Source organism: Saccoglossus kowalevskii, chromosome 2 (assembly GCF_978046115.1).
Source record: "Saccoglossus kowalevskii chromosome 2, keSacKowa6.1, whole genome shotgun sequence".
In the NCBI taxonomy this organism is placed as follows: domain Eukaryota; kingdom Metazoa; phylum Hemichordata; class Enteropneusta; family Harrimaniidae; genus Saccoglossus; species Saccoglossus kowalevskii.
The window spans coordinates 14,404,551-14,429,587 of NC_140642.1; the positions used below are offsets into that span (position 1 = coordinate 14,404,551).

The 25,037-nt window shown below is 34.4% G+C and overlaps 1 protein-coding gene across 1 annotated transcript in view; it reads right to left on the bottom strand.

The window, feature by feature from the left end:
• LOC100374918 (lysosomal-trafficking regulator-like) overlaps nt 1-25,037 on the bottom strand; it is a 78,288-nt gene that overhangs the window by 8,650 nt on the left and 44,601 nt on the right. The window contains exons 17-43 of the mRNA XM_085491867.1: nt 24,861-25,034; nt 24,416-24,697; nt 23,854-24,052; nt 23,099-23,302; nt 20,333-20,812; nt 19,930-20,237; nt 16,000-16,169; nt 15,618-15,747; nt 15,319-15,509; nt 14,656-14,741; nt 14,284-14,421; nt 13,685-13,753; nt 12,179-12,484; nt 11,542-11,684; nt 11,189-11,392; nt 8,256-8,426; nt 7,801-7,941; nt 7,474-7,598; nt 7,088-7,336; nt 6,708-6,769; nt 5,207-5,265; nt 3,954-4,106; nt 3,508-3,822; nt 2,930-3,092; nt 2,361-2,501; nt 1,988-2,205; nt 1,287-1,520 (exon numbers count right to left, since the gene is read on the bottom strand). Of these exons, the coding sequence (XP_085347993.1) occupies nt 1,287-1,520; nt 1,988-2,205; nt 2,361-2,501; nt 2,930-3,092; nt 3,508-3,822; nt 3,954-4,106; nt 5,207-5,265; nt 6,708-6,769; nt 7,088-7,336; nt 7,474-7,598; nt 7,801-7,941; nt 8,256-8,426; nt 11,189-11,392; nt 11,542-11,684; nt 12,179-12,484; nt 13,685-13,753; nt 14,284-14,421; nt 14,656-14,741; nt 15,319-15,509; nt 15,618-15,747; nt 16,000-16,169; nt 19,930-20,237; nt 20,333-20,812; nt 23,099-23,302; nt 23,854-24,052; nt 24,416-24,697; nt 24,861-25,034 (5,115 nt within the window). The remainder of the gene's footprint in view (nt 1-1,286; nt 1,521-1,987; nt 2,206-2,360; nt 2,502-2,929; nt 3,093-3,507; nt 3,823-3,953; nt 4,107-5,206; nt 5,266-6,707; nt 6,770-7,087; nt 7,337-7,473; nt 7,599-7,800; nt 7,942-8,255; nt 8,427-11,188; nt 11,393-11,541; nt 11,685-12,178; nt 12,485-13,684; nt 13,754-14,283; nt 14,422-14,655; nt 14,742-15,318; nt 15,510-15,617; nt 15,748-15,999; nt 16,170-19,929; nt 20,238-20,332; nt 20,813-23,098; nt 23,303-23,853; nt 24,053-24,415; nt 24,698-24,860; nt 25,035-25,037) is intronic.

The window sequence follows — 25,037 nt, forward strand, 5'->3', positions numbered from 1 at the left end:
AATATTACCGTAATAGAATAATTTTGTAGAGAAAAACTTGTTATCCACTGCACAGCTGATTTATTCCATCAAATTACTGCACTACCTATGTCATGTCAACCATTTTGAATGTGCATCAAACTCGCATAATGTGTGTAAATTCAATCAAAATCAAAGAAAGCTTAGAAATAACTCCAGTGTGCTAAAAGTATTGGAGGCATGAAGTACAAATAAAGAATACTGTATTTACTGTAGATTTACAGTTAGTACATGTGCTTCTATCAGAGCAAAAACGGCATTTAAAAATATAACTGCAAGTAATGATTAGGGTGGTTCAAAGTAGCTATTGTTTAACAATTATGAATATTTATAATGAAATAATGACCATTTATGGTGACTTGATATTTTGGTCATATATCTTGTCAGAAAAGAAAATTATCCTAGAGCAACTGTGTATCAAGATTCATTGAAATCCGTTGAATTGTTCTTGAAAAAAAAATTGAAAGGCCTTACAATTGGCTAATTAATATGCAAATTAGGGAATTAATATGCACTGGACTTCAACCAAAAACTAAATAGGTCTGTGTAATATCTCAGGCATAACAAATGTCATTGAACTATGATGATTAGTACTTGAGATATCAGTGGAAAGTTAAAAATTGATTAATCATTGTGCACATAACTACTAATTATGCAAATTTGGTATTTAATATGCATGGGATATTAACCCAAAACTTATCAAGTCTGTGCATTGTGCTATGACATCTATGAACCAAGTTTCATTGTAATGTGATGCTCAGTACTTGAGATATCAGTGCAAAAGCTGAAAATTTACATATCATGCAAATGGAATAATTAATATGCACAGATTTGTACACAAAACTAATCAGGTCTGCGCATTGTCCCAGAACAGTATGTACCAAGTTTCATCAAAATCCAATAAATGGTTCTTTAGATATCAGTGCACAGTCATTGGACAGCTAAAAATTAGCTAATTATCATGCAAATTAGTTAATTAATATGCATGGAATTAACCCAAAACCAAATCTGTGCATTAGCACATCAAAAACCAATCTATTGTTCTTGAGATATCAGTGGAACAGATAGACACACATACATGTACATACACACACAAATACAGACACACTAACTGCAAAGACTTCCATTATCAAAACATCAATCTGGTCACTTTTGCCATGTTGAATTGGATCATGACTTGAATGAAATTTGTCAAGGAATGCCTGAGACTTTTGTTTTCGATTAAAATGCAAAATATATCCTCCCAACTCAAATATCATCACCATTACCTGGAGTGAAGCAGCAGTGGTCGTCTTTTTAGATTTCATCTGAGACAAAATACTTGGAGAATAGATGCCAGGCACATCAACATCAGGATCAGGATAAGATTCATAGTTTGCTCTTTGTGGATGTGCATGTGTAAATAACTGTTTTGGTGTCTGTCCATACGTCTTTATCATAGTCTCGATAGCTCTTCGTTTTACACTGTCATCTATTTTGGACACATCAATGCCAAAGTAAGTCTGTAATAAAAAAACACCAGATTTATCAGTTGCATGTAGGTTGACATGTTTGGACAGAAGGTCAATTTCAATCAGGTTCCCAAAGTGAAACAAGAGACAAACAATTTCATACAAGACAATGTGCTACTGGAAGTGAAACTATTTTATTGCAAAATATGTTTGAATTTAATTATATAAATATGATGTGTATTTGTAATGTTTCAAATAAAATGCACTCTGAGCAGTTTCCATACACTGTATTAACTCTATTTAAGCTGCAAATACTAAAATTTTAAAAACCTGCTTTCTTCACTTCAATATTATACATGCATTTTCTCAAAAATTTGTAAAAAGTACATTTTTGTAACTCATCCTGCTACATTTTAAAATTGCTACATTTTACTTTTGAGAGTAATTCACCGTGGCAAAACAACCACAAGTATTGAAATAGGCCTTCTGGAGGCCACAAATAGAAATGATTGACTTACTGCAGGATGAAAGACGTTAATAGATTCCACAGATTGCTTTCCCTTTTGCTTGTAACCAAAAACTAAATCAATCCAGCCATGTATGTGCTGAGATACATAGTCAGATTCCAGAGCCTGCCTATGAATCAGAATAAATAACCTGGGGTCATTCTTAGCCCAGGGAGGTAGTACAACATTGTCTACAGGTTCACCAGACTGTTTTTTCCCGAAATTGAAACCTGAGGAGAAAAAAATAAAACCAAATGTTATTTTTCAATTGCAATGATTCAGCATATGTAAAACAGTTAGATATTTTAGTCACAAACTTGATTTTAAGTGATTCTGATTTCATGATTAATAAATACATGTTAGAAAGAAAACAATATCTTCTTACGTTCAGAGTTTAACAAAAATTCTGGCAAGAAGAAGAATTCTGGTATAAGTTCTTTAACATCAGATGTTGATTCAAATGATGATAGTCGCCATGCCGTTGCTATAGAGTGAAATGTCCTATCTGGTAAATCAAAATGTTGATCTGAAAGAGAAAAACACCCTTGGTGTAAATTTACCAGCATGATATCCAAGACAAAATGTATGCGCTGTATTCTGACCCAAACCATTGCGTATGAAAATATTATGTAGGTATACAGCCATCTATATATGACCATTTACCGGTACCTATTATGCAGATTTGTTTTCAAGTCTTGTAGACTTATCAACCAATCAGAACTTGCGTTACAAATAAGTTGAGAGCTATACCTTAGCTGCCATGTACTTTAAAGCAACTAGTACTCTGAAGATGAGTTTGATTATCATATTTGTTGCTGTACTAAATTAAGATTTAATTCACCATTATATTGCCAACATATTGATAGGTGAAAAATATTCATCACAATGAGTGATTTTTGTTTAACCTGAAATAAAATTGATGAAATGCCATAGACATAACTAAGCATGATGTACCTTGGTAATGCAGAAACATCTTTGTAAATGGTGGTAGTCTAACAAGGTACTGTAAAACTGTACCACTGTTGGAATAGTGGGACCCGTAATGATGCGGCTGAGTAGGTGGCATGTAATCAACACCAGGACTTAATTCAGGTTTTTCATATTCCTCTTTCAACCACTGTGAAGAAAAAAAGATGCATGAATCATTACTGAAACAGTATAAATATATACGAGAGATAAACTATTGAGGTAGAGAGAAAAGAAGTACAATGTTGGAGGGTTAGGTAATTGATGAAATCTTTAGTGCCGACAAGTTTCAACATTTTATCAACCCTGGCATTAAACTCTATTCTCTGGCCAGAGCATTCCAAGTTGCTAAGATGTGCAAAATTATCAAGTCTCATAAAGGTCCACCCAAGAAGCATATGTACCAAGAAGAAACAACTTTTCAAAAAGAAGTCCCAAAAAAAGTTGACCCTGGGCGATAAAGACAGACAATTATCTATACCAACAGCTCTGCCTGTCATCTTCAATAAAAGTGGAGCTAAAAAAAGTTTTTAAAAAAATGTTTTGTTTTGTGGGAGTTGACTAACCTTGTATCTTTCCACATACCATTGTTCCATATCTTTATACTGGACAGCGATTGGCTTGGATAATTTCCTGTAAGTTCCGGCACTGTTCAAGTCCAGTTCCTGTTGACTGTATTCAGCAAGTATAAAAGGAAACACTGGATACTGCATCAAGTCATTAAACGTTCTACCAGCTATCTTATTTAATTGCATCAAATATTCAAAGTTTGTCATTTGTCCATTCTTCCAAGCATTGGTGATAGCATTAGTGTTTCCATCCAACTCAACCAGGTTTGGCAGTTCCATTGACATCAATTGTCGGCAAACTAAATTTCGCTCCTATGTCATAAAAAGATTGGTTCTTAATCTATTAATGAAGTCAACATTACAACCGCAAATCAAATGTTTAATTTCTAGGCAGTAATTTAACTAGAGACAATCACTTTTTCATTTATCTTTAGTTTTCTCACCTTTGTAGTCTCAAATGCCAACAGAAAAGTTTTTCCATTAGTCAGAAATATTTCTAGTCCATGGTCTCTGAGCTGGTACCATCTCTTGTGAATTTCTTTGATGTCTTCATAAGACCATGATAAACACACAACCTCAGCATCAGATTCTAGGCTCTGTAAAACAAGTCATTGTAAAATCCCCTTCTCAACAATTGGAAACAATTTAATTTGACATTGAAAACAATCTTTGAAGTCTCTGATATTATTCCATTGCATGACAGACAAACCGATACGAACATATCGAAAAAAAAGCTACTTCTCAGTTGTATTGAATCAGATCACACACAAAAATGTGAACCTACAGCCCAAACATATACTCTCATCATAACAAATTTTCAGCCATGTCATCTCTGAGTTGTGCACACCGTAAAATATTTTTAAGTCAAAAATACACTTGACTGACTCAACAAGCAGCCTGTCGGCTGAGATAGCTCCGCTGTTAGCAATGCACATTTCAATTAAAGAACAGAAGATATCATTAGAAAATGAACAATATGTATAGTACATTGTATCAAAGCAATCAGACTTGCTGTTCTCAACAAGAAGTGGAAAATATCACTTTTTACCAAAAATTACAAAAATATTCACTAAAATTAGAGAATTAAAGATATCATCATGAAATGAACAAATCTGAGTTAGAACCACATGTAGTACCTATATATGTAATATCAAAGCAGATGGACTTGCGGTTTTTAACAAAAAGTCGAAAATATCACTTTTTACCAAAAATGACAAAAATATTCACCAAAATTAGAGAATTAAAGATATCATTACAAAATGAACAAATCTGAGAGAGGTCCACATGTAGTACCTATATATGTAATATCAAAGCAATTGGACTTGCGGTTTTTAACAAGAAGTCGAAAATATTACTTTTTACCAAAAATGACAAAAATATTCACCAAAATTAGAGAATTGAAGATATCATCATGAAATGAACAACTCTAAGAGAGGTTTACCCAAGGTACATATACACCAAGTATCAAAGCATTCAGGCTTGTAGTTTTCAAGAAGAAGTCGAAAAAGTAAAACATTGACACGGACAACGAAGGACAATCACTCATATGATAAGCTTCGCTCGACAAAGTCGACAGCGGAGCTAAAAGGCTATAAAATCAAGTAGAAAAGGAATTGTTTGATACATTTTTTTATACATGTCCTCATCAAATACTAAAAGGCTAAAAAATCATTGTAATGAAATGTGTATTTCTAACCTGATCAGATTGGAATTCCATACCAATATCATCACCAACAAAATACACATTATTTGCACCTGTCGAGAACACAAGGTTATAATTGTTAACAATATCCATGATATTGACCAACATGTATCAGATACGGCTTTGTGAAACTGCAGATGTTTAAACAAGAAGACCACCAGTCAGTCATTTTGGATTTGATGGCGAGATGTGCATGTGTGTCTGTTCAATATGATGTCTAACACCAAAGACATGTAAAGTTTGAACTTGAATGGTCTAGGCATGTTGAAATGCATTATTTAAACTAAATTGGCCATTTTGAGCCAAACCTGAAAAATACAAGCCATGCATAGCACAGTCCCAGTTAGTTATTGAATTTAAGAAATATAGTTTTGTTTATAGTAATATAGTTGGAATATGATTACGATGATTGTTTAACATTAAAATGATTGACATTTGTATCATCAAACTAGTAATTGTTCATATTGAGAGATATTGCTCTGGAACAGCTTTAATCAAAACAAAATCAGCCATTTTGAATACATGTATATATTTCTATAACATGATGTTTAATGAATATATAAAATTTGAACATAATCAGTCAAAGCATGTCAGAGATATGGCTCTAGAAGCCCATTCATTAAAACAAAATGGCCACCAGTCAGCCATCTTGAATCTGATCCAAAAAAATAAAATGACGTGCATCAGGAACCCGTAATGTCTAATGTATGTACCAAGTTTGAACAAAATCCATCCAGAGATGCCAGAAATGCTTGATATTTGATGATTTTTTAGCACAAAAATGGTCGCCATTCGGCCATCTTGAATCAGATCTAAAACAAATTGATGTGCATATGTATAATATCATGTACATGTTTGTATGATGTATGTATGAAGTTTATTTGTGATTGGTCCAGGAATGTCTGAGATACACGCACGCAAAAAGGTCAAAACACAAGTCCCCGTTTTCGAATTGTGAAAATGTGTAATTTTGATGCATTTTTTGCCCTAAAATGGCTACCATTCAGCAATTTTGAAACACATCATGTATGATATAATATCTGATGTACAAGTAAAGTTAGAACTTGATCAGTCTAAGCATATGTGAAATATGGCTCGATATGATCTCACGGTCAGACACATAGATGGAGGTCAATCATTATAGGACTATATCAGAACAGGAACAAGACACTCTCTGTGAAGATGGTGGGTAAAACACACACAGGCCTTTCATCCTATGCATCTCTGATTAATGACCAGGTTAATCAACAAGTGGCACTAATAAACCAATGTGTCTGCTTAAAAATTGCTCAACTTGGTAGTATGTCAGCTTTCTAATGTACCAGTAAGGTTGAATTAGTCAGGTGAAGATAACAAACAATTCTAGCCCAGATACTATGATTCAAAAAAAACTACTGAAATCTGAAAGTTCAATATCAGAAGAACCTGCCCACAGACAGGGGACATTATGGGTTATTTTGACATCATAACTTAAATATTTGTAGACCATGCGTACCTATAAGAAGTTCACCAGGCGTCTCTGATGATGGTGTAACATTAGAACATTTTGCTGTGTTTCTGTAAAAAAGGTAAAATGAAGCAGTGTATAATAATTTGAATCATATGTATTTGAACTTTTAACACAGTGTGAGTGCAATTGTGGATGAAGCTTGGGTTTGAAAATTTCATCCAATTTGTTAAATCATTGGTTAAATTGTCAGGACAAATTTATACCCCTAAACACGAGTTGTTTTCGAACTTTCTCATCAAATGTATGAATTATATTGACTGGCCATATATTTAACCTTTGCGTTGCTTTGTAACTGAAATATAATACAACAAAAGTACAGTGTTTAATGATACATGTAGCTGAGATTATACTGAATCCGTTCTTACCTGATAGCTTCATTTGTTTGTGTTCTACAGATCAAATCTGTGGCATCTAAACAATGACTGCAATCGTCAAATATATATGACAATGGTTGAAAGCAAGAGTCCTTGTAAGTACGCTGCCTCTCATTCATTAAGTATTTGCGATTAAGTCCAAGGTGGCATCTTTGTAGACGCCGCCTTACCCTAGCTGGCCCCTCAGTTGGGTCTAATTGCCATGATATGCAGTCCAATTCAGGATCATGCCATATAGCCCTGTGGAGTTGATAACGCAATACAAACATGATTTGTAATTACATATTTTCTGAATATCTTAACACAGCACATGATAAATTTACTTCAAGTGGAATAGTTTTTAATAGTTGAAATTTTCATGCCCATATATGGGTTACCTTTCATGGGTCAATTGTTGTATAATATCATGCCATCCTTTTCTAACATCCATGGTTTTGGCCAAACTCTGTCTCACTTTCTCAAGTAACTTCTTTCTCTGGACATTTTGATTCATGACAACTTTCTGTGAATTAACAAAACATAATATAAGAATTCATATTTCCCACTTGTAAATTTAAATTTCTGGCCTGGTTTGTGAAAAAATGTGTTTACATAGTTCACAAAGTGATAGATCATTTTTTTGGAGGAGATGAGTGTGCTGACAGAATCACAAGTGATGCAATAATTCCTTCATGTTTCCATGACAAAGGAGAATTACTACCTACCTGCGTGATTTCCATAGCACAATTAGAAATCTCTTTGGCTAATCCATCTAGTCGATGTAACTGTCTTCTTTCTTGTATTTCTCTTTGCCTCTTCCATGATGCAAGATTTTTCTCATGCTCAAGCTCAAATACTTTCAAGTCCTGTAAATAAGGATGGAATTCATGTAATTATTATGCATGCACTGAATTATGTACATCTTTTTTTACAATTTCAAAAATCACAAAACATGCACTAAAATTAGAGTTGTAATCATGCGCAAATTTGACAGAAGTCTATTCAAAGTAATAATATATTAAAAGTATCAAAGCAATTGGCCATGTAGTTTTTATTTATGAAAAGTTGATGCCAGATGGACATACAGATGGACATACCAAAAGAACAATGTCAGAAGACAGAACTAATAATAACTTTGTAACAAAAATGAAAATGGATTCACTATGCAATTTAGTCTTACCTCCTTGAGATGGATGAATTTCTCATTAAAGACCTTCGACTGTAGCGGCATAAATCCACACTTCTCAAGTACTGCTCGGAATGTCTCTACCTCCTGGCACTGTTCATTACTTAGTTCTGATTGGTGGTTGGATATCAGATCAAATAAGTATAACACAACTTTCTGATCATGCTAAAAAGAAAATGATAATGAAACAAGTTTGAGTATTTCTTCCACTGTATAAACCAACATAAAATTATATATTACATATTACCGGTATGTTCTTCAAATCAGAACTGTGCAATCAACACTATCTAGATCAATTTGTTACAAAATCACTTCACATTTAATATCAATGTTGCATATAACTTTAATAATCAAAATTTTTAATTTAAAGGGACAGAATGAGGTTTTGATTTACATCAAGATTTCAATCTTTACGCCATGTTAACAGCAAACAGGGCTTTACATAACTATAAAAGATTTTATCAGAACAATGTGTAAATCAAAGAAAGCTTAGAAAGAACTCCCGTGTGCTGAGAGTATTGGAGACATTAAAAATTAATTCAAAATTACTTGAACTTGAGATGTTGATGGGAACGCAGAAAATGAATTATGCAAATAAGGTAACGAACAGATTTAAGTGTAAAACTAATAAGGTCTGCACAATGTACCAAGTTTCATTGAAATGTGATTAGAACCAAAAAAATATTAATTATTATGCTAATTAGAGAATTAATATGAACAGATTTTAACCCAAAATTAATCAGGCTGTCTATTGTCCTAGACCATTTATGTACCAAGTTTTATTCAAATGTGATGATCAATACTTGAGATATACAGTATTAATTAATTATGTTAATTAGGTGATTAAGAAGCATAAATATTTACCAAAAACTAATATGGTGTAAGTAAGTAAGTAAATAATTCTTTATTGCTATTGTATCCCATTTGAGATCTTGACAAAAAGTACAATAAAGTCAAAAACATGTAATAATAAAAAAATGAAAATAAAAGGAAATACTAAAAATACAGTAAATGAATGAAATAAATACACATCTCACAATAAGAGATAAATGAATAATTGTAATATAATGTAAATAAATGTAAATCTGTGTTTTGTGGGTTTTTTTTTTTGAGGCAGCTGGTACTGAAGTTATTGTTTGATTTTTTGCTTCCTAAGCATAAAGCAAGTATAAATGTGTTTTGAAATGTCTTTAATTATGTGATCATTTTATTATTTAATATGTTTATTAATGTCTCTCCATGCATTTTATGTTTAGTAAAAAGGCTGGTTCTTTCTTTATCATATAGCTGGCACGTGAAAAGGAAATGTTTCTCATCTTCAATTTCTCCAAGATCACAGACAGGGCATATTCTATCAGAGATGGAGATGTTTTTGTATCTGCCTGATTCAATCTGTAAACGGTGGGCACTTATTCTAAGTTTAGTCATTGCAGCACGATATAGTGGATTTTTAATTATTTGGAGGTATTTCTCAAAAGAAAAATCAGTTTTTATTTCTCTGTACGTTCTCAATTTGTTTTTGTGATGCACGCCCTTATCATCATCAAACATGCATTCTTTACTTTTTTTCTGGAATTGCATTTTAAGTTTTTCTGTGATGTCTTCAATAGTAGCATTGCTATATTTAATTTGCCCATCTTTCCAGATATTACTTAAATTTAGGTTTTCCAAAATCTTTTTCACACCAGATACCCAGTTTTTAGTACCAGAATCATGCATCTTAATACCAAGCTTGTATGCTTCACATACTAATGTATTTTCAGGCATTTCCTGAACCCTCATAGTATAGTCCTAGGTTCATTGAAATGTGACAGGTACTCTTGAAAAGTTTCGTTGAAATCCAATGAGTGGTTTTTAGACAACAGTGCAACAGCCATAGAACAGCAAAAAATTAACTAATTATGCAAATTAGGTAATTAATAGGCACAATTATTTATCCCAAAATTATTCAGGTCTCTGCATAGTCCTAGAATATCTATGTCGCAAGTCTCATTGAAATGTGATGATTAGTACTTGAGATATCGAGTGAAAAGCTGAAAATTAATTAATTATGCTAATAAGGTGATTAATACGCACAAATATTTACCCAAAACTAATTAGGTCTCTGCACAGTCCTCAAGTAACTATGTACCAAGTTTCATTGAAACATGATCATTATTACTCGAAATATCAAAACCTGAAAATTAATTAATTATGCAAATTAGGTACTTAATATGTACTGATATTACCCTAAAAACTATTAGGTCTGTGCAGTGTCATATGACATCTATGTACCAAGTTTTATTGAAATGTTATGATTAGTACTTGAGATATCAGTGGAAAAGCCGAAAATTGATTAATCATTATGTAAATTAGGTAATTAATAATATTAACAGATTTTTACCCAAAACTAATCAAATCTGCGCATTAGTTCAGAGCATCCATGTGCCAAGTTTCATCAAAATCCAATGAGTGGTTCTTCAAATATCAGTGGACCAGTCATGGAACAGCTTGAAATCAGTTAATTACCATTCAAATTAGGTAATTAATATTCATAAATTTTTACCCAAAACTAATCAAATCTGCGCACTAGTTCAGAGCATCCATGTGCCAAGTTTCATCAAAATCCAATGAGTGGTTCTTCCGATATCTGTGGAACAGTCTTGGAACAGCTAAAAATCAGCTAATTATCATGCAAATTAGGTAATTAATATTCATAGATTTTTACCAAAACCTAATCAGCTCTGCGCATTATCCCAGAGCATCTATGTACCAAGTTTCACCAAAATTTGATTAGTGGTTCTTGAGATAACGATGGAACAAAAAAAGTGACATACATACATACATACATACATACATACATACATACAGACATACAGACATACAGACAGGGTAACTGCAAAGACTCCCTTTTGTGCTTCGCACACGGGAGTCAAAAAGTAGATTACCTGTAAATTGGTTTGTAGTGCAGTCTTGATGATAGCATGAGCTCTAGGACGATGAGCTAATGTCATGGTATACATTCGTAATCCAATATCCTGATTTGGTGATAACATATACACTAACAGTTTCCCAAGTTGCACTCGTAATACATCCCGAGAAGCCCAGAGTAAGTGATACCACTGTTTACGTCCTCTGCCACCAGTTCTCTCCTACAGGTATAAAGACACAAAAATAATAAAATGTGTTTTTTTCATTCTTATTAACAAGAGTGTCAATGACAAGTACAACTCTAGAACATGTACAGATTACTCTTTCTTAGTGGAAAGTACTGGGAGGATTTATTATAAAATGACAATACCTGCGTTGTAGCAATACATTCTATGAGGAAATCATACAGGTATTCTATGAAATTTCTTTCTTCATCCAAGCTACTGACATCACTCTGCAGTTCACTGAAGATGTCCAGGATTACTGGCGATGGTTTCTTAACAAATAAGGGCTCTGTGCAATCAAGATTTAGATATAATAGTCTGTTATATTATAATGTTGGTGTATGCTAACACCACATGATTTCACATGATAAATTGTGTTCCCACAATCTGCTTATGTTTTAACATATAGAAGAAATGCTACAGCACTGCTGTTGTTTTTATCAGATCATACGTCATTTTTTGAACATTTGTTATCATATTAACTGTAAAATACTCTCTTTTTAGCTGGAATTATTTTTTGCTGAAAAGACTTTTGGCTATTTTATGGATCTTTGATGAGTTGAGTTTAAGGGAAAAAAGTATTTTAAGACTTTATTTTTACTGATTTATACCTTCAGCGGAAATAGTGGAAATAAATTTCAGGTTAAAACTAAGTACTTTACAGTACTACATATATAATTATGAATTGGCCAAATATTTAACTTGACAATGCATTATAGTGTAAAAGCAATGAAATCAAAGCAGATCAACATGAGACATTGTCAAAAATGAAATAGAGCTCACCTGAATACAAAATCAGATTCACCGCTAATGTAAAAAATTTCTGAAATCTACGAGGTATGTCAGTATCTGATAATGGGATTCTGTCTTTACTTGATGATTGTATTTTTCTTCGTATTGCACCTGGTTCTGACATCAGAGAGTAGCGTCTGTGCTCACTCATAAGTAGTTGTCCATGTGGGATGCCAAGCTCTGTCAAGTCATTCTCTCTCTCATCATTCTCATCTGACTGAAATCGTCCCTCTGCACTAAAACTCCTATCAATTCTACGGTATGGATGTTTCATAAACTTGCCCATAGTTGAAACTTCTGTATATTAAAAATCCAAACAATTTATTTGACCTGGTCTTGATTCATACCCATGTGACTGGTACTTGTGGCATTACAATAAAGCTAATACCACTTATACCACATTGCAATGAAATAAACAGACAACAAAGATGCCTGTATGATCCATCAATGTGTACAGAACAAGGTGTTGTAGGTAATCAGACACACACTTGTCATATTCCTAAATCAAATTCAAATCAAATTTAAAAGAAATCCAATATTATTTGTGGTTCCGGATTATCAACTTTGATCAAAGATGGATATGGCTATTAGCACACCTTTCTCACATTAATTTCCTGAAATAAGATCAATTAATTATGATATCCTCTGTGACAGGACTATTTGAATGTCTGAAGTATTCAATTTGACCAATTTTTAATTGCCACCAGATAGATTTGGGTGCCACTATTTTGTAATTGTCATTTATTTGACAGAGTATTTCACTAAACAAAAAAAAATATATTTAACATTTTGAGAAGTTATCCACGTCTATCTTTGAAGAAATGACAACAAAAACAATAATTAATGTTAAGATATGTATAGAATTCGCTGGTTTGGGGTTAGTAAAGCAGGAGACAAATAATACAAAAATTGCAAATATAGTTAGTAAGCTGAGCTATAAAGTACAAAGAGACATTGAAAATATAAAGAACATTACAAAACAAAAATAAGCAGAGTAAATTTTTAAATCACACATTTAAAAAAAAAAAGGAAAAATGGCATTGGCATATAATAAGGGTATGTAATAGACATTGAGATGCCAATTTTTATTGCACAAGTCATGAGTGTAATACTTTAGGGTCAGGGTTTGAAACATTGTCATAATATTCAAAATGGCAATGTAATCCAAACTCCTCACCCCTAATCTACACCAATACCGCAATAATGAAAAAGTGTAATTTTTTTACAACTTCCCTCCAAACTTTACTGCAAAATGAAGTTAAAACTGATGTAACTGAAAAAAAGCCACCCCACCCACATGCATAGCATACAACACTAACAATAATATTCATTTTTAAAATATGATACTGCAATACTGATGATGAGTTGAACCTTAATATATTTGGAAAATCAAAGGCAAAGAAAGAGTTAAATCATAATGCATTATGGGATAGTATAGATAAAAAAGAATGCGATGGACGCAACATGTAGTAAAGTAGAAGTGAAGTGAAAATTGACCTTCTACATGTACTTGATTAGAACTTCGCCAATATTGTTCCTGTTTTATGAATTCATAGTACTTTCTCACTGAAAGATTAGAAACAATGAGTAATGATTAGTGACTGACTGTAACGATGCATTTAAGTCAGAATGCACCTAGTCTGATTATAAACATGGATTGTTATAATGCAATAAATATGTAGCTTAAAAGGTGATGGTTGTCATGGCAACAAGCATTCAGTCAGGACTTTCAAACAACTTTAGACATCAAAAAATTTGCATATTAATATACACAGATTAATATCAGGGAAATACAAATCAATTGGATCATATGAAACATTACAATGAATTTAAAGCTGATGTAATATACAGTCTCAATTTTTCTTTCTCAGGGATGAAAACAACCACTAAAAAAATTGAAATAATGTATGTGCCATTAAAATAACTTGACATGGTGCTATTTGTTTTGATTGGTGGACACTAACATGACAAGGAACTATACATACATGAATAACATTGTATGTAATGCTGCAAGAGGCAAACCTATTTAGTTTATTAGTATTATTAATAATATACAAGTATACTAATGATAATTCAGTAAAAGTAATGTTTCTCACCAGAATAACTGTCATACGCTTGAAGAGACGGAACGGTCACGGATTCCTCTTTGTACAATCTCTGTAAGTGATCGAGAGCTTCTTTTATAACGTACCAGCGAATTTTACGAACATACTTCCCCGCTTCTGATGATATACCTAATGATGAATAACAAAATTTGTTGTTGTTATTGTATGCTTAAAAAGTAACAAGAAATATATTTGAAGTGGGATGTACCATCTGCCTTTATTAATAATGTAGTAGTATGTAAAATATCAAGCTTGGCAGAGTTGATGATTGGACTTGACCTAAGTTTACTCATTTTCATTGTGATACACTGCTGGTATTCTGGATATGATGAAACAAGGCGATACGAAAAAAACAAGCTTTACCATGGATTTCTTTTTCTTTGTCTTCTAAGATGCCAATCATAGTGATGAGATCATCAAACTGTTGGAATAGATGAATTCCACCAAGACTAGAAAATAAAATAGTAAACAGCATGTAGTAAGGTTGAGTCTTACTGAATGAAACACAAAGTGGAAAACACACAGGTTAAAAGGTAAACTGATGTGACATGATGGAAAGATTGCGAAAACAATAAATAAACAGTTGGTAGGAAATTTTATAATCATACAGAAAATGTTGGCCAGTCAAAGTTTACCACTCAAAAGTGGATAAACAAACTCTGATGCGGTTTAAGTGAATACTAGAGAACTATCCTCTGTGATTACACTATAAATCTAGAATAGCATACCACTAAAAACAATAGACAAATTTATAGTTAGTTCCTAAAGATTTTGTACATCAAGCGGATTATGCATCAAATAACAAAAGTTGTGTCATTTTGGAATCCATATTTGCATTCTGTAACTTCATTGATGTGTAACTGCAATAGTTGTCATACAAACAACAGATCATATTCTCCAAAATCTTACTTCCTATTTTACAATCGTCACAGATATGTGATCAGTAACACAGCAACTAACCAACCAACACAGTGGACCAATGTTTTCTGTTAAAATATTAATACGTTTTTGTTATATGCAACTTACCTACAAGACCTAACAACAATACATGCTAAGAAATGTTCAATATCACCAATTAATAATGCTTTTTTCTCTTCATCAGTTTCGGGGTCATCACTTCTATGAACTTTATTGATGGCAGATACAACATTACACAATGCTTCCACTAAACCATTGTCAAGCATTACTTGGGCCATGCCATCAATATTATCAAATAACTGAAAAAAAAATTACATTTTTTTAACTATTTTATTTAGCACACAACTGGCCACTATGAGAAGGCATATAGTATTATGATAGACAATCGGTTCATGCACACAACTCACCTGTATGAGAAGGCATATAGTATTATGACAGACTGCCGGTTCATGCACGCAATTTTCAACCAATGATAGCACTGGAATGATGGATAATTGTTTGAATTTACTAGCATTTTGAAGTAATGTTGGATCAATACTGTGGAGAAAAAAAAATGTAGATACGAAAACTGTGAGAAATTAATTGACCTTAATCCTGACATTTGTGGGGTGTGGAAGTCATTTTCTCAAATACATGTAGCTGCATCTTCATAAGTACCCTTATGTATAGGTATTGCAAAGTATTAAAAATGAAATCTGTCAGTACACATTCAAGTATCAGGAATGCATTTAGACAAGCCCATACAACAAGTCTTAATTATTTTGAGATATTTAGAGTTAGGTTACTTACTCTTCATCAAGACTGATTTGTTTCCCAAGTGTCAAAGTAAAACATGCTTCTACCAACTCCCGAGTAGCGCCATGTTGGTGCAGCTGATTAGCCAATAAGTAGAACCCCTTTTGTTTTAAGAACATATTACACTGTACTTCAGTGGCTCTATGAAAGTAGGAATACAATAACTGAAAAATAAAAAAATATGAAAAGTATAAGTAATGTATATATATATATATATATATATATATATATTTTTATATGTGCAAGTTGCAAGTGCTGACATATAGTACATTTTTGCCACAGAAGCCATATTCATGTTTTGGGACTACACACATGACAGGGCTGTATGGCCATCTCTCTACCAAATGGCAATTTAATGCGCTATCCTGGCAAGTCGAACACAAGTACCTGCGGACCTTAACCAATGTTCCCCAAAGTTGCATTCGTTAGTAAATGAATCTCGGCCAGTGGATTTGGTCTTCCCATCAAGTCTGTGGCACACTCGCCCAGGGTAGGGGTCGACCCTTTGATGTTCAGCCTAAGGTAGGATTTGAACTCATGTCTACTGATCATGAGTCTGATGTATACAACCGCTATCCTACCAGTGATCGGTCAGTAATGTATATTTTGCATCTCTGTTTTACATTTGGGACAGTAATTTGGATAGCTGACAAAATTCTCTATGGTCAGTGAGACAATGACCGCATAGTGTAAAGGGATATACTCTTCAAGACAAGCCATAAAAAACTGCTTTAACCCTTGCACTGCTTAGTGGTTGTTACTGGTGTCTATGCAAAAGTACATCAAAATCTTGAAATAGAGGAAATAACTTGTACAGGTTTTCACACTCTCTATACTACAGTTATTAAACATAGTTGAACTCTGGTGACCTTGCCCTTTGTTATATAATATAATTCCCTTTAACATAGTTTGTTTCAATATAAATATGCATTGTCATAATTAATTTTGAATACAAAAAAGTTTTGGGGTTGAACTAACAGTGGGGAACCAGTCTACCGAATGTCCTTTAAAGATGTAAATATCTTACAAAAACATTTGTGCCTTATTTGTTTAATTATTTTAAGGGACATAATTTCCAGCTTTATTCAAAGTAATTCAGATATTTTAGTATTAAAACAAATGCCTCATTGCAAAAAAAAAGTACTGCATTTAGACGTAAATAGATTCATAAAACATGCAAGATAACAGAAAATCTTAGCTGGCTTTTGTCCAAGTATTTTGTACAGGTGTCTGTCAAAAATTAATGATTCACTGAGACAAATATGAACTGCCTCATTGTGTGACTACTGTATTATATGAAAAGTAAAAAAAAAAAAAACACCCTTTATGAATAGCTATCATGTTGCAAGCTCTGCTTTGTATGCAAATCAACTTAAATAGTTAGTTGGTGTCCAGTGGAGGGAGAAGTCAACAGTACTGTTGCCTCCTGAGAACCTACATCTTCAAACACTGCAATCTTTGTTTGAAGTGAGTTTTTAAACTCATATTATAAAAACTCTATCATTCTGTTCTAATAGCTGAAACATATTCCTGTGCGTTTTCATTTGTCGAATGAACTGTTTGTCAAATACAGAATACATATATTTTAGAACAATTTTCTTTTTAAAATGTGGATGAAATGTTTTGCTTTTTAGGTATTTTTTATGTATTGTTTTTGATTTGATAACTTTGAACTAAACAGATTTTCTATTAGCATCAGATCTTGATCAAAGTTTGGCACCCAGTTCATAGGAGTGCTTATATTGATTTTCTGACATCTTGTTTTCTGTAAAGATTTATTGGTAGGTTTGCAAATGTGTATCAGACTGTGCAATCTCTCCATGAGTTGGTTTTGAAACCCAGTAAGGGATTCTGAGATACATTACCAAGAATATTATTACAAGATAAATGATTTGCTTCATTGAACACATACAACAATGCATATTTCCACTGAGATCAGTGACCTTTGATGTGTATCACCAGTGATCAGTCAAGTAGAAACAGTCAAAATATTTTATCAGTTTTTCTCAATTTTCATACAGGACATCTGTTTATACTTTATACTGATGACTTTATACTGATGAACAAGTCATTGTCAATGACACGTCCCCGTTCCGTTCATATTTGAGTGACATATACATTCAAAGCAGATCATGACCGAAATGCACCTGCATAATGTACAACACATTGTGCTAAATCTGAACAAAATCCATCCATGCATGACTGAGATCCGGTTCTGGAATTGTGAAAATACGTGATTTTGATGCATTTTCGGCCTTAAAATGGCCATCATTCCGCTATTGTTAAGCAGATCATGAAACAAATGCACATATCTATTTGTGACATGATGTACCATGTGCGTGTGAAGTTTGAACTTGATCAATCCAGACATGTCTTGGATACGGATCCAGAACTGAATTCTTTAACAAAATGGCCGCCAGTCGGCCATTTCGAACTTGATCCGAAAAAAAAAAAGACGTGCATCAAGGTCCTATTATGTTTAATGTATGTACCAAATTTGAACAAAATCCATCCATGCATAACTGAGATAGGGGTCCGGAATGGTGAAAATGTGTGATTTCAATGCATTTTCGGCCTTAAAGCGGCCCCCATTTGGCTATCGTTAATGAGATTATGAAACAAATGCACATACATATTTGTGACATGATGTACCTTGTGTGTGTGAAGTTTGAACTTGATCAATCCAGACATGTCTCGGATACGGATCCAGAACTGAATTCTTTAAAACAAAATGGCCGCCAGTCGGCTATTTCGAACTTGATCCGAAAAAAAAATGACGTGCATCAAGGTCCTATTATGTTTAATGTATGTACCAAATTTGAATGAAATCCGTTCATGCATAACTGAGATCCGGGTCCGGAATGGTGAAAATGTGCGATTTCAATGCATTTTCGGCCTTAAAGCGGCCGCCATTTGGCTATCGTTAATGAGATCATGAAACAAATGCACATACATATTTGTGACATGATGTACCTTGTGTGTGTGAAGTTTGAACTCAATCAATCCAAGCATGTCTCAGATACGGATCCAGAACTGAATTCTTTAAAACAAAATGGCCGCCAGTCGGCCATTTCGAACCCGATCCAAAAAAAAAAATGACGTGCATCAAGGTCCTATTATGTTTAATGTATGTACCAAATTTGAACAAAATCCGTCCATGCATAACTGAGATCCGGGTCCGGAATGGTGAAAATGTGCGATTTTGATGCATTTTCGGCCTTAAAATGGCCGCTATTCGGCTATCGTTAATCGGATCATGAAAAAAATGCATGTGCATATGTCCCATATAATGTGTGATGTATGAGTGAAGTTTGAACTTAATCGGTCCATGCATGTTCCAGATACAGGTGATCACGGACGCACGGACGGACGGACGCACACAGGGCAAAACATAAGTCCCCGTTTTTGGACTGCGTCCGAACGGGGACTAACAAGGTGACCAAGTTTGATGAAGTTTGGAATAGAATTAGTAAAGTTATCATGCACACAATAACAATTATTAACGACGACGACAACGACGACGACAACGCCGGACAAAATTTTTCCCTTAATATACCTTTCCCTTCCATCTTTGATGGTACGGGCAAGGTAAACATTCTATTTTGGGGATGCTCTGTGCCTGAGTGGAAAATGTGCTGTGATGGGAAGCTAGGTGATTAGGTGACATGCATTTTGTACATGTGCATGTTTACTTTGTTTTGACATGTATTTACCATGCGGTTTATTTAATGTTATTTACTTGCTTCACTTTTTATGTCAGCAGATACTAGCAGTTTACCGGTATAATTATTTCTCAGTACTTATTCATTAAAATCTGTATATTGGACTCTAAATGAAGGTCAACAATAAATCCAAGAATATTTGCACTGAAAATGTTAATATGATAATGATAATAATGAGGTAAATCTGTAGCACTCTACTAACCTTAACAATGGCAGTTCTGATGTCTGCTGAAGTATGGTGGGATAGAACAATGAGATTAAAAGGCAGTATCACATGTCCAATCACTTTGGAAACCATGTTATCGGGCAACGTCAACACCAGACCAGCCAACAGCTTTAGTAGTCCTGTACACATAATATCTAAACCATCTTCTTGTAGCGGGAAGAAACTGTCTTGCGTTACACTCAACCTGTCAGGGTCTGTTAACTGTGATACTGACATGGTTTCCATCTCCGGAAGCACAAGATACGAATCTGGGTCATTTTCATCTGATGGAAATGTCACCAGAACTACAAAATGTCAATATACAGGGTAAGACAAAATGAAAACACAAATTATGAAGGGTTTATGCACTACAGTAAAGGTTAGATGAATTACTACCTACCATCAAGTTCAAATTTACACTGTATTGTTGATGGTGATACTCCTCTCCCATCTACAAGTGTACCATCTCCTTTCACAGTGCTACCAGTTGACACACCATGCAATGTTGAGCTTCCGTTCGTCTCTGAATCACTTTTATCTCCATGGCCACAAGGAACCACTTCAGTAATCCCACAAGATTGTTGGAACTTCTCATCAATGTTCAGTTCCACACTGACTAATGGAGAGTCTTTAAACATAGATTTATCATCTGCACACTCTATTTTGCCCACACCTACATCAATACCACTGCCCTCTGATACTTCAGTTCCAACATAGAACTTAATACTCGGTGACACATCATTGTACAAGTCTGTCATATCATCTCTATTGTTTTCAACTACATCACAAGTTTGCCAGTTTATTTTCCTTCTAGCTTCATTGTTTTCAGGACAACTGTGGCTTTTGGTTACCATGCAAATATCTCTTGGATTTATCATACCTGGAAAACAATGTACATGATCGTTCAAAGTATTTCAAAGATACAGCTCCAGAACCACATTCATTAAAACAAAATGGCCACCAGTCAGCCATTTTAAAACTGATCCGAAAAACAAAATGACATGCATCAAGGTTTTTGGAGGAACACTCGTCAAATGCAATGTCTATGTTATCAGATTGATTACAAAGTTTGAGCAATATTTTTATACCTAGGATCACATGTACACAGATCAAAAATCTGGATGACTACCTAAATCACTACAAGGATCACCTACCTGGATCACAAATTTGGATCACTACAAGGATCACCTACCTGGATCACAAAACTGAATCACTACAAGGATCACAAATCTGGATCACTACAAGGAACACAAATCTGGATCACTACAAGGATCACAAATCTGGATCACTACAAGGATCACAAATCTGGATCACTACAAGGATCACCTACCTGGATCACTACAAGGATCACCTACCTGGATCACTACAAGGATCACCTACCTGGATCACAAAACTGAATCACTACAAGGATCACAAATCTGGATCACTACAAGGAACACAAATCTGGATCACTACGAGGATCACAAATTTGGATCACTACAAGGATCACCTACCTGGATCACAAAACTGAATCACTACAAGGATCACAAATCTGGATCATTACAAGGAACACAAATCTGGATCACTACAAGGATCACAAATCTGGATCACTACAAGGATCACAAATCTGGATCACTACAAGGATCACAAATCTGGATCACTACAAGGAACACAAATCTGGATCACTACAAGGAACACAAATCTGGATCACTACAAGGAACACAAATCTGGATCACTACAAGGAACACAAATCTGGATCACTACAAGGATCACCTACCTGGATCACAAATCTGGATCACTACAAGGATCACAAATCTGGATCACTACAAGGAACACAAATCTGGATCACTACAAGGAACACAAATCTGGATCACTACAAGGAACACAAATCTGGATCACTACAAGGAACACAAATCTGGATCACTACAAGGAACACAAATCTGGATCACTACAAGGATCACAAATCTGGATCACTACAAGGAACACAAATCTGGATCACTACAAGGAACATAAATCTGGATCACTACAAGGATCACAAATCTGGATCACTACAAGGATCACAAATCTGGATCACTACAAGGAACACAAATCTGGATCACTACAAGGAACACAAATCTGGATCACTACAAGGAACACAAATCTGGATCACTACAAGGAACACAAATCTGGATCACTACAAGGAACACAAATCTGGATCACTACAAGGAACACAAATCTGGATCACTACAAGGAACACAAATCTGGATCACTACAAGGAACACAAATCTGGATCACTACAAGGATCACAAATCTGGATCACTACAAGGAACACAAATCTGGATCACTACAAGGATCACCTACCTGGATCACTTTTCTGGATCACTACAAGGATCACAAATCTGGATCACTACAAGGAACACAAATCTGGATCACTACAAGGAACACAAATCTGGATCACTACAAGGAACACAAATCTGGATCACTACAAGGAACACAAATCTGGATCACTACAAGGAACACAAATCTGGATCACTACAAGGAACACAAATCTGGATCACTACAAGGAACACAAATCTGGATCACTACAAGGATCACAAATCTGGATCACTACAAGGAACACAAATCTGGATCACTACAAGGATCACCTACCTGGATCACAAATCTGGATCACTACAAGGAACACAAATCTGGATCACTACAAGGAACACAAATCTGGATCACTACAAGGAACACAAATCTGGATCACTACAAGGATCACAAATCTGGATCACTACAAGGAACACAAATCTGGATCACTACAAGGATCACAAATCTGGATCACTACAAGGAACACAAATCTGGATCACTACAAGGAACACAAATCTGGATCACTACAAGGAACATAAATCTGGATCACTACAAGGAACACAAATCTGGATCACTACAAGGATCACAAATCTGGATCACTACAAGGATCACAAATCTGGATCACTACAAGGAACACAAATCTGGATCACTACAAGGAACACAAATCTGGATCACTACAAGGAACACAAATCTGGATCACATAAAGGATCACCTACCTGGATCACATAAAGGATCACCTACCTGGATCATTAATACCAAAATCACAAACATGGATTACATACAAATGCCTAATAATATCCTTCCACCACATACAGGGATCAACCCAGAGTATATAGCATGATCACATATGCAGCTGACATACCTGGATCACTACCTCTTAGTTCACATTCTTCAGGTATTGATGGATGTCGTAATCTGTTCACAGCCTTTATAGGTGTACTAGTGACAAACGGTGATCCTGATAAGTCCTTGGGAGAATGTCTATCGGCGATACTGCCACCTGGACTATTAACAGCGGATGATGTCGTGGACTGGATAAGTCTTTGTTTGTACTCTTGTTGTGGACCTTCCAATGTTCACAGAAAAAAATAAGTTTAAAAGTTTAATACAAGATACAATTAGAGGATATGTAAGTTAAAATACAGGGGAAGCATTAATAAGACAAGTATACTCGGGGTGACATCCAGGCATTTTCACTGCCCTGGCAACCATCGATGAAAGCTGAAAACTGTACATTGGACAAGTTGTTGAGACTCTCCTGAACAATGTAACAAGATTACTCCTACATGTGCAACATATATAAATTTGGTTATTCAGGATTATCGGTACCTCAAGTTTGAGTTTCTGCTGTTTTCACTAGCTCTTCAACCAGCATTCAACAGAAGCTTACACAAAGCTTGTAGTGACGCATGTCCAAGCAACATGGAACATTCTATGATATAGCTCTACCACCGAGAGTAGGCAATATGAATATGATAAGCAAAATTGGTTTTCATACATCTTTAATAACCAACGACGTTGCTGTGTTTAAACTTATTAAGGGTTCACAATCAAAAGGCGGACACATTGCCATACAAGGAACAAGTCTGAATGAGTACTTAGAGTGGTTACACACACCTGTATGTTGTGTGAAATAGAAACTTGATGGAGCGTGACATACAAAAGTATTGACAGCTGGATGTACAACCAATAGAAAGTCACACACTGCTATAATGGTATCAAGATCAGGTGGACTTCCTAACATAGATTGAATTATTGCAACAAAACACTTGGCGATACTAATCGGTGGTGGAGTCAGTCCCTCACTCTGTATCTCCTATGTTCAAAAGAAAAATAAAAAAAAAATAGGAATACATCCACCATTACCAAACATTTATTGAACATTTTTCTCATACAAATAGTACCTATAGATGTCATAGAACCTCTTTATTCAATAACACTATGGAATATGGCATTGAGATACCTTTACTTTATCAAAATTGTGTATAGCATATCATTTAACAGAGAAATACCCACAAAAATATTTTTGCAATTGTCAATCCCAAGCAATGTCTTGGTGCCACAATGATGCTATGAACTTTGTTCTGTTTTACGTTTGATTTCACACATAATGCAGCATCTTATAGTGAGCAGAAAATGGTCTATTGTCATAAATGAGAAGAAAGAATTGATTACCTACCTTACAAGTAAGTAACATTTTATCCACTGCTTTTGCACATTGTAACTGTTTCATGTTGAAGTCACAATATGGATGGTCATCTGATAACAATGTTGTAAAAGCATCTAGCAATGACGCCCACACATCAACGTCGGTGTTATACCATATTCTCCAGGATAACAACAGATCACTCACAAGTTGTTTATCTTTGATAATAGCATGAGTATCATGGTTTATCTGATAACCTTTGTTGTGAAATCCTTTCAGAACAGTGTTGTCATGACAACAGGCATCCAACATAACCTAGAAAATCATGAAAATCAATTGTCTATTCTGACCTAATTATAATCGTTAACTAAAACCAGCCAATTGGTAACTTGGTTGCACACTTATAGACAGTTTTACCATAGCCAATTGAAATCATTGTTTTATTTTGACCGATCCAAAACCTTGTTTTTTATCTTACCTTCAACATATGAAATCCGAGATGGCACCTGTCAGACAGGAGTACTTTATAAATGAGACCATAACCATCTAGTTGCTGAAATTCTTCTGCTAAATCCAGACTTCTGGACTTCAATAATAACAACAACCTGAGCGCATTGGACTGAGTAACTTCATCACGGCATTTTTCAACAACCTA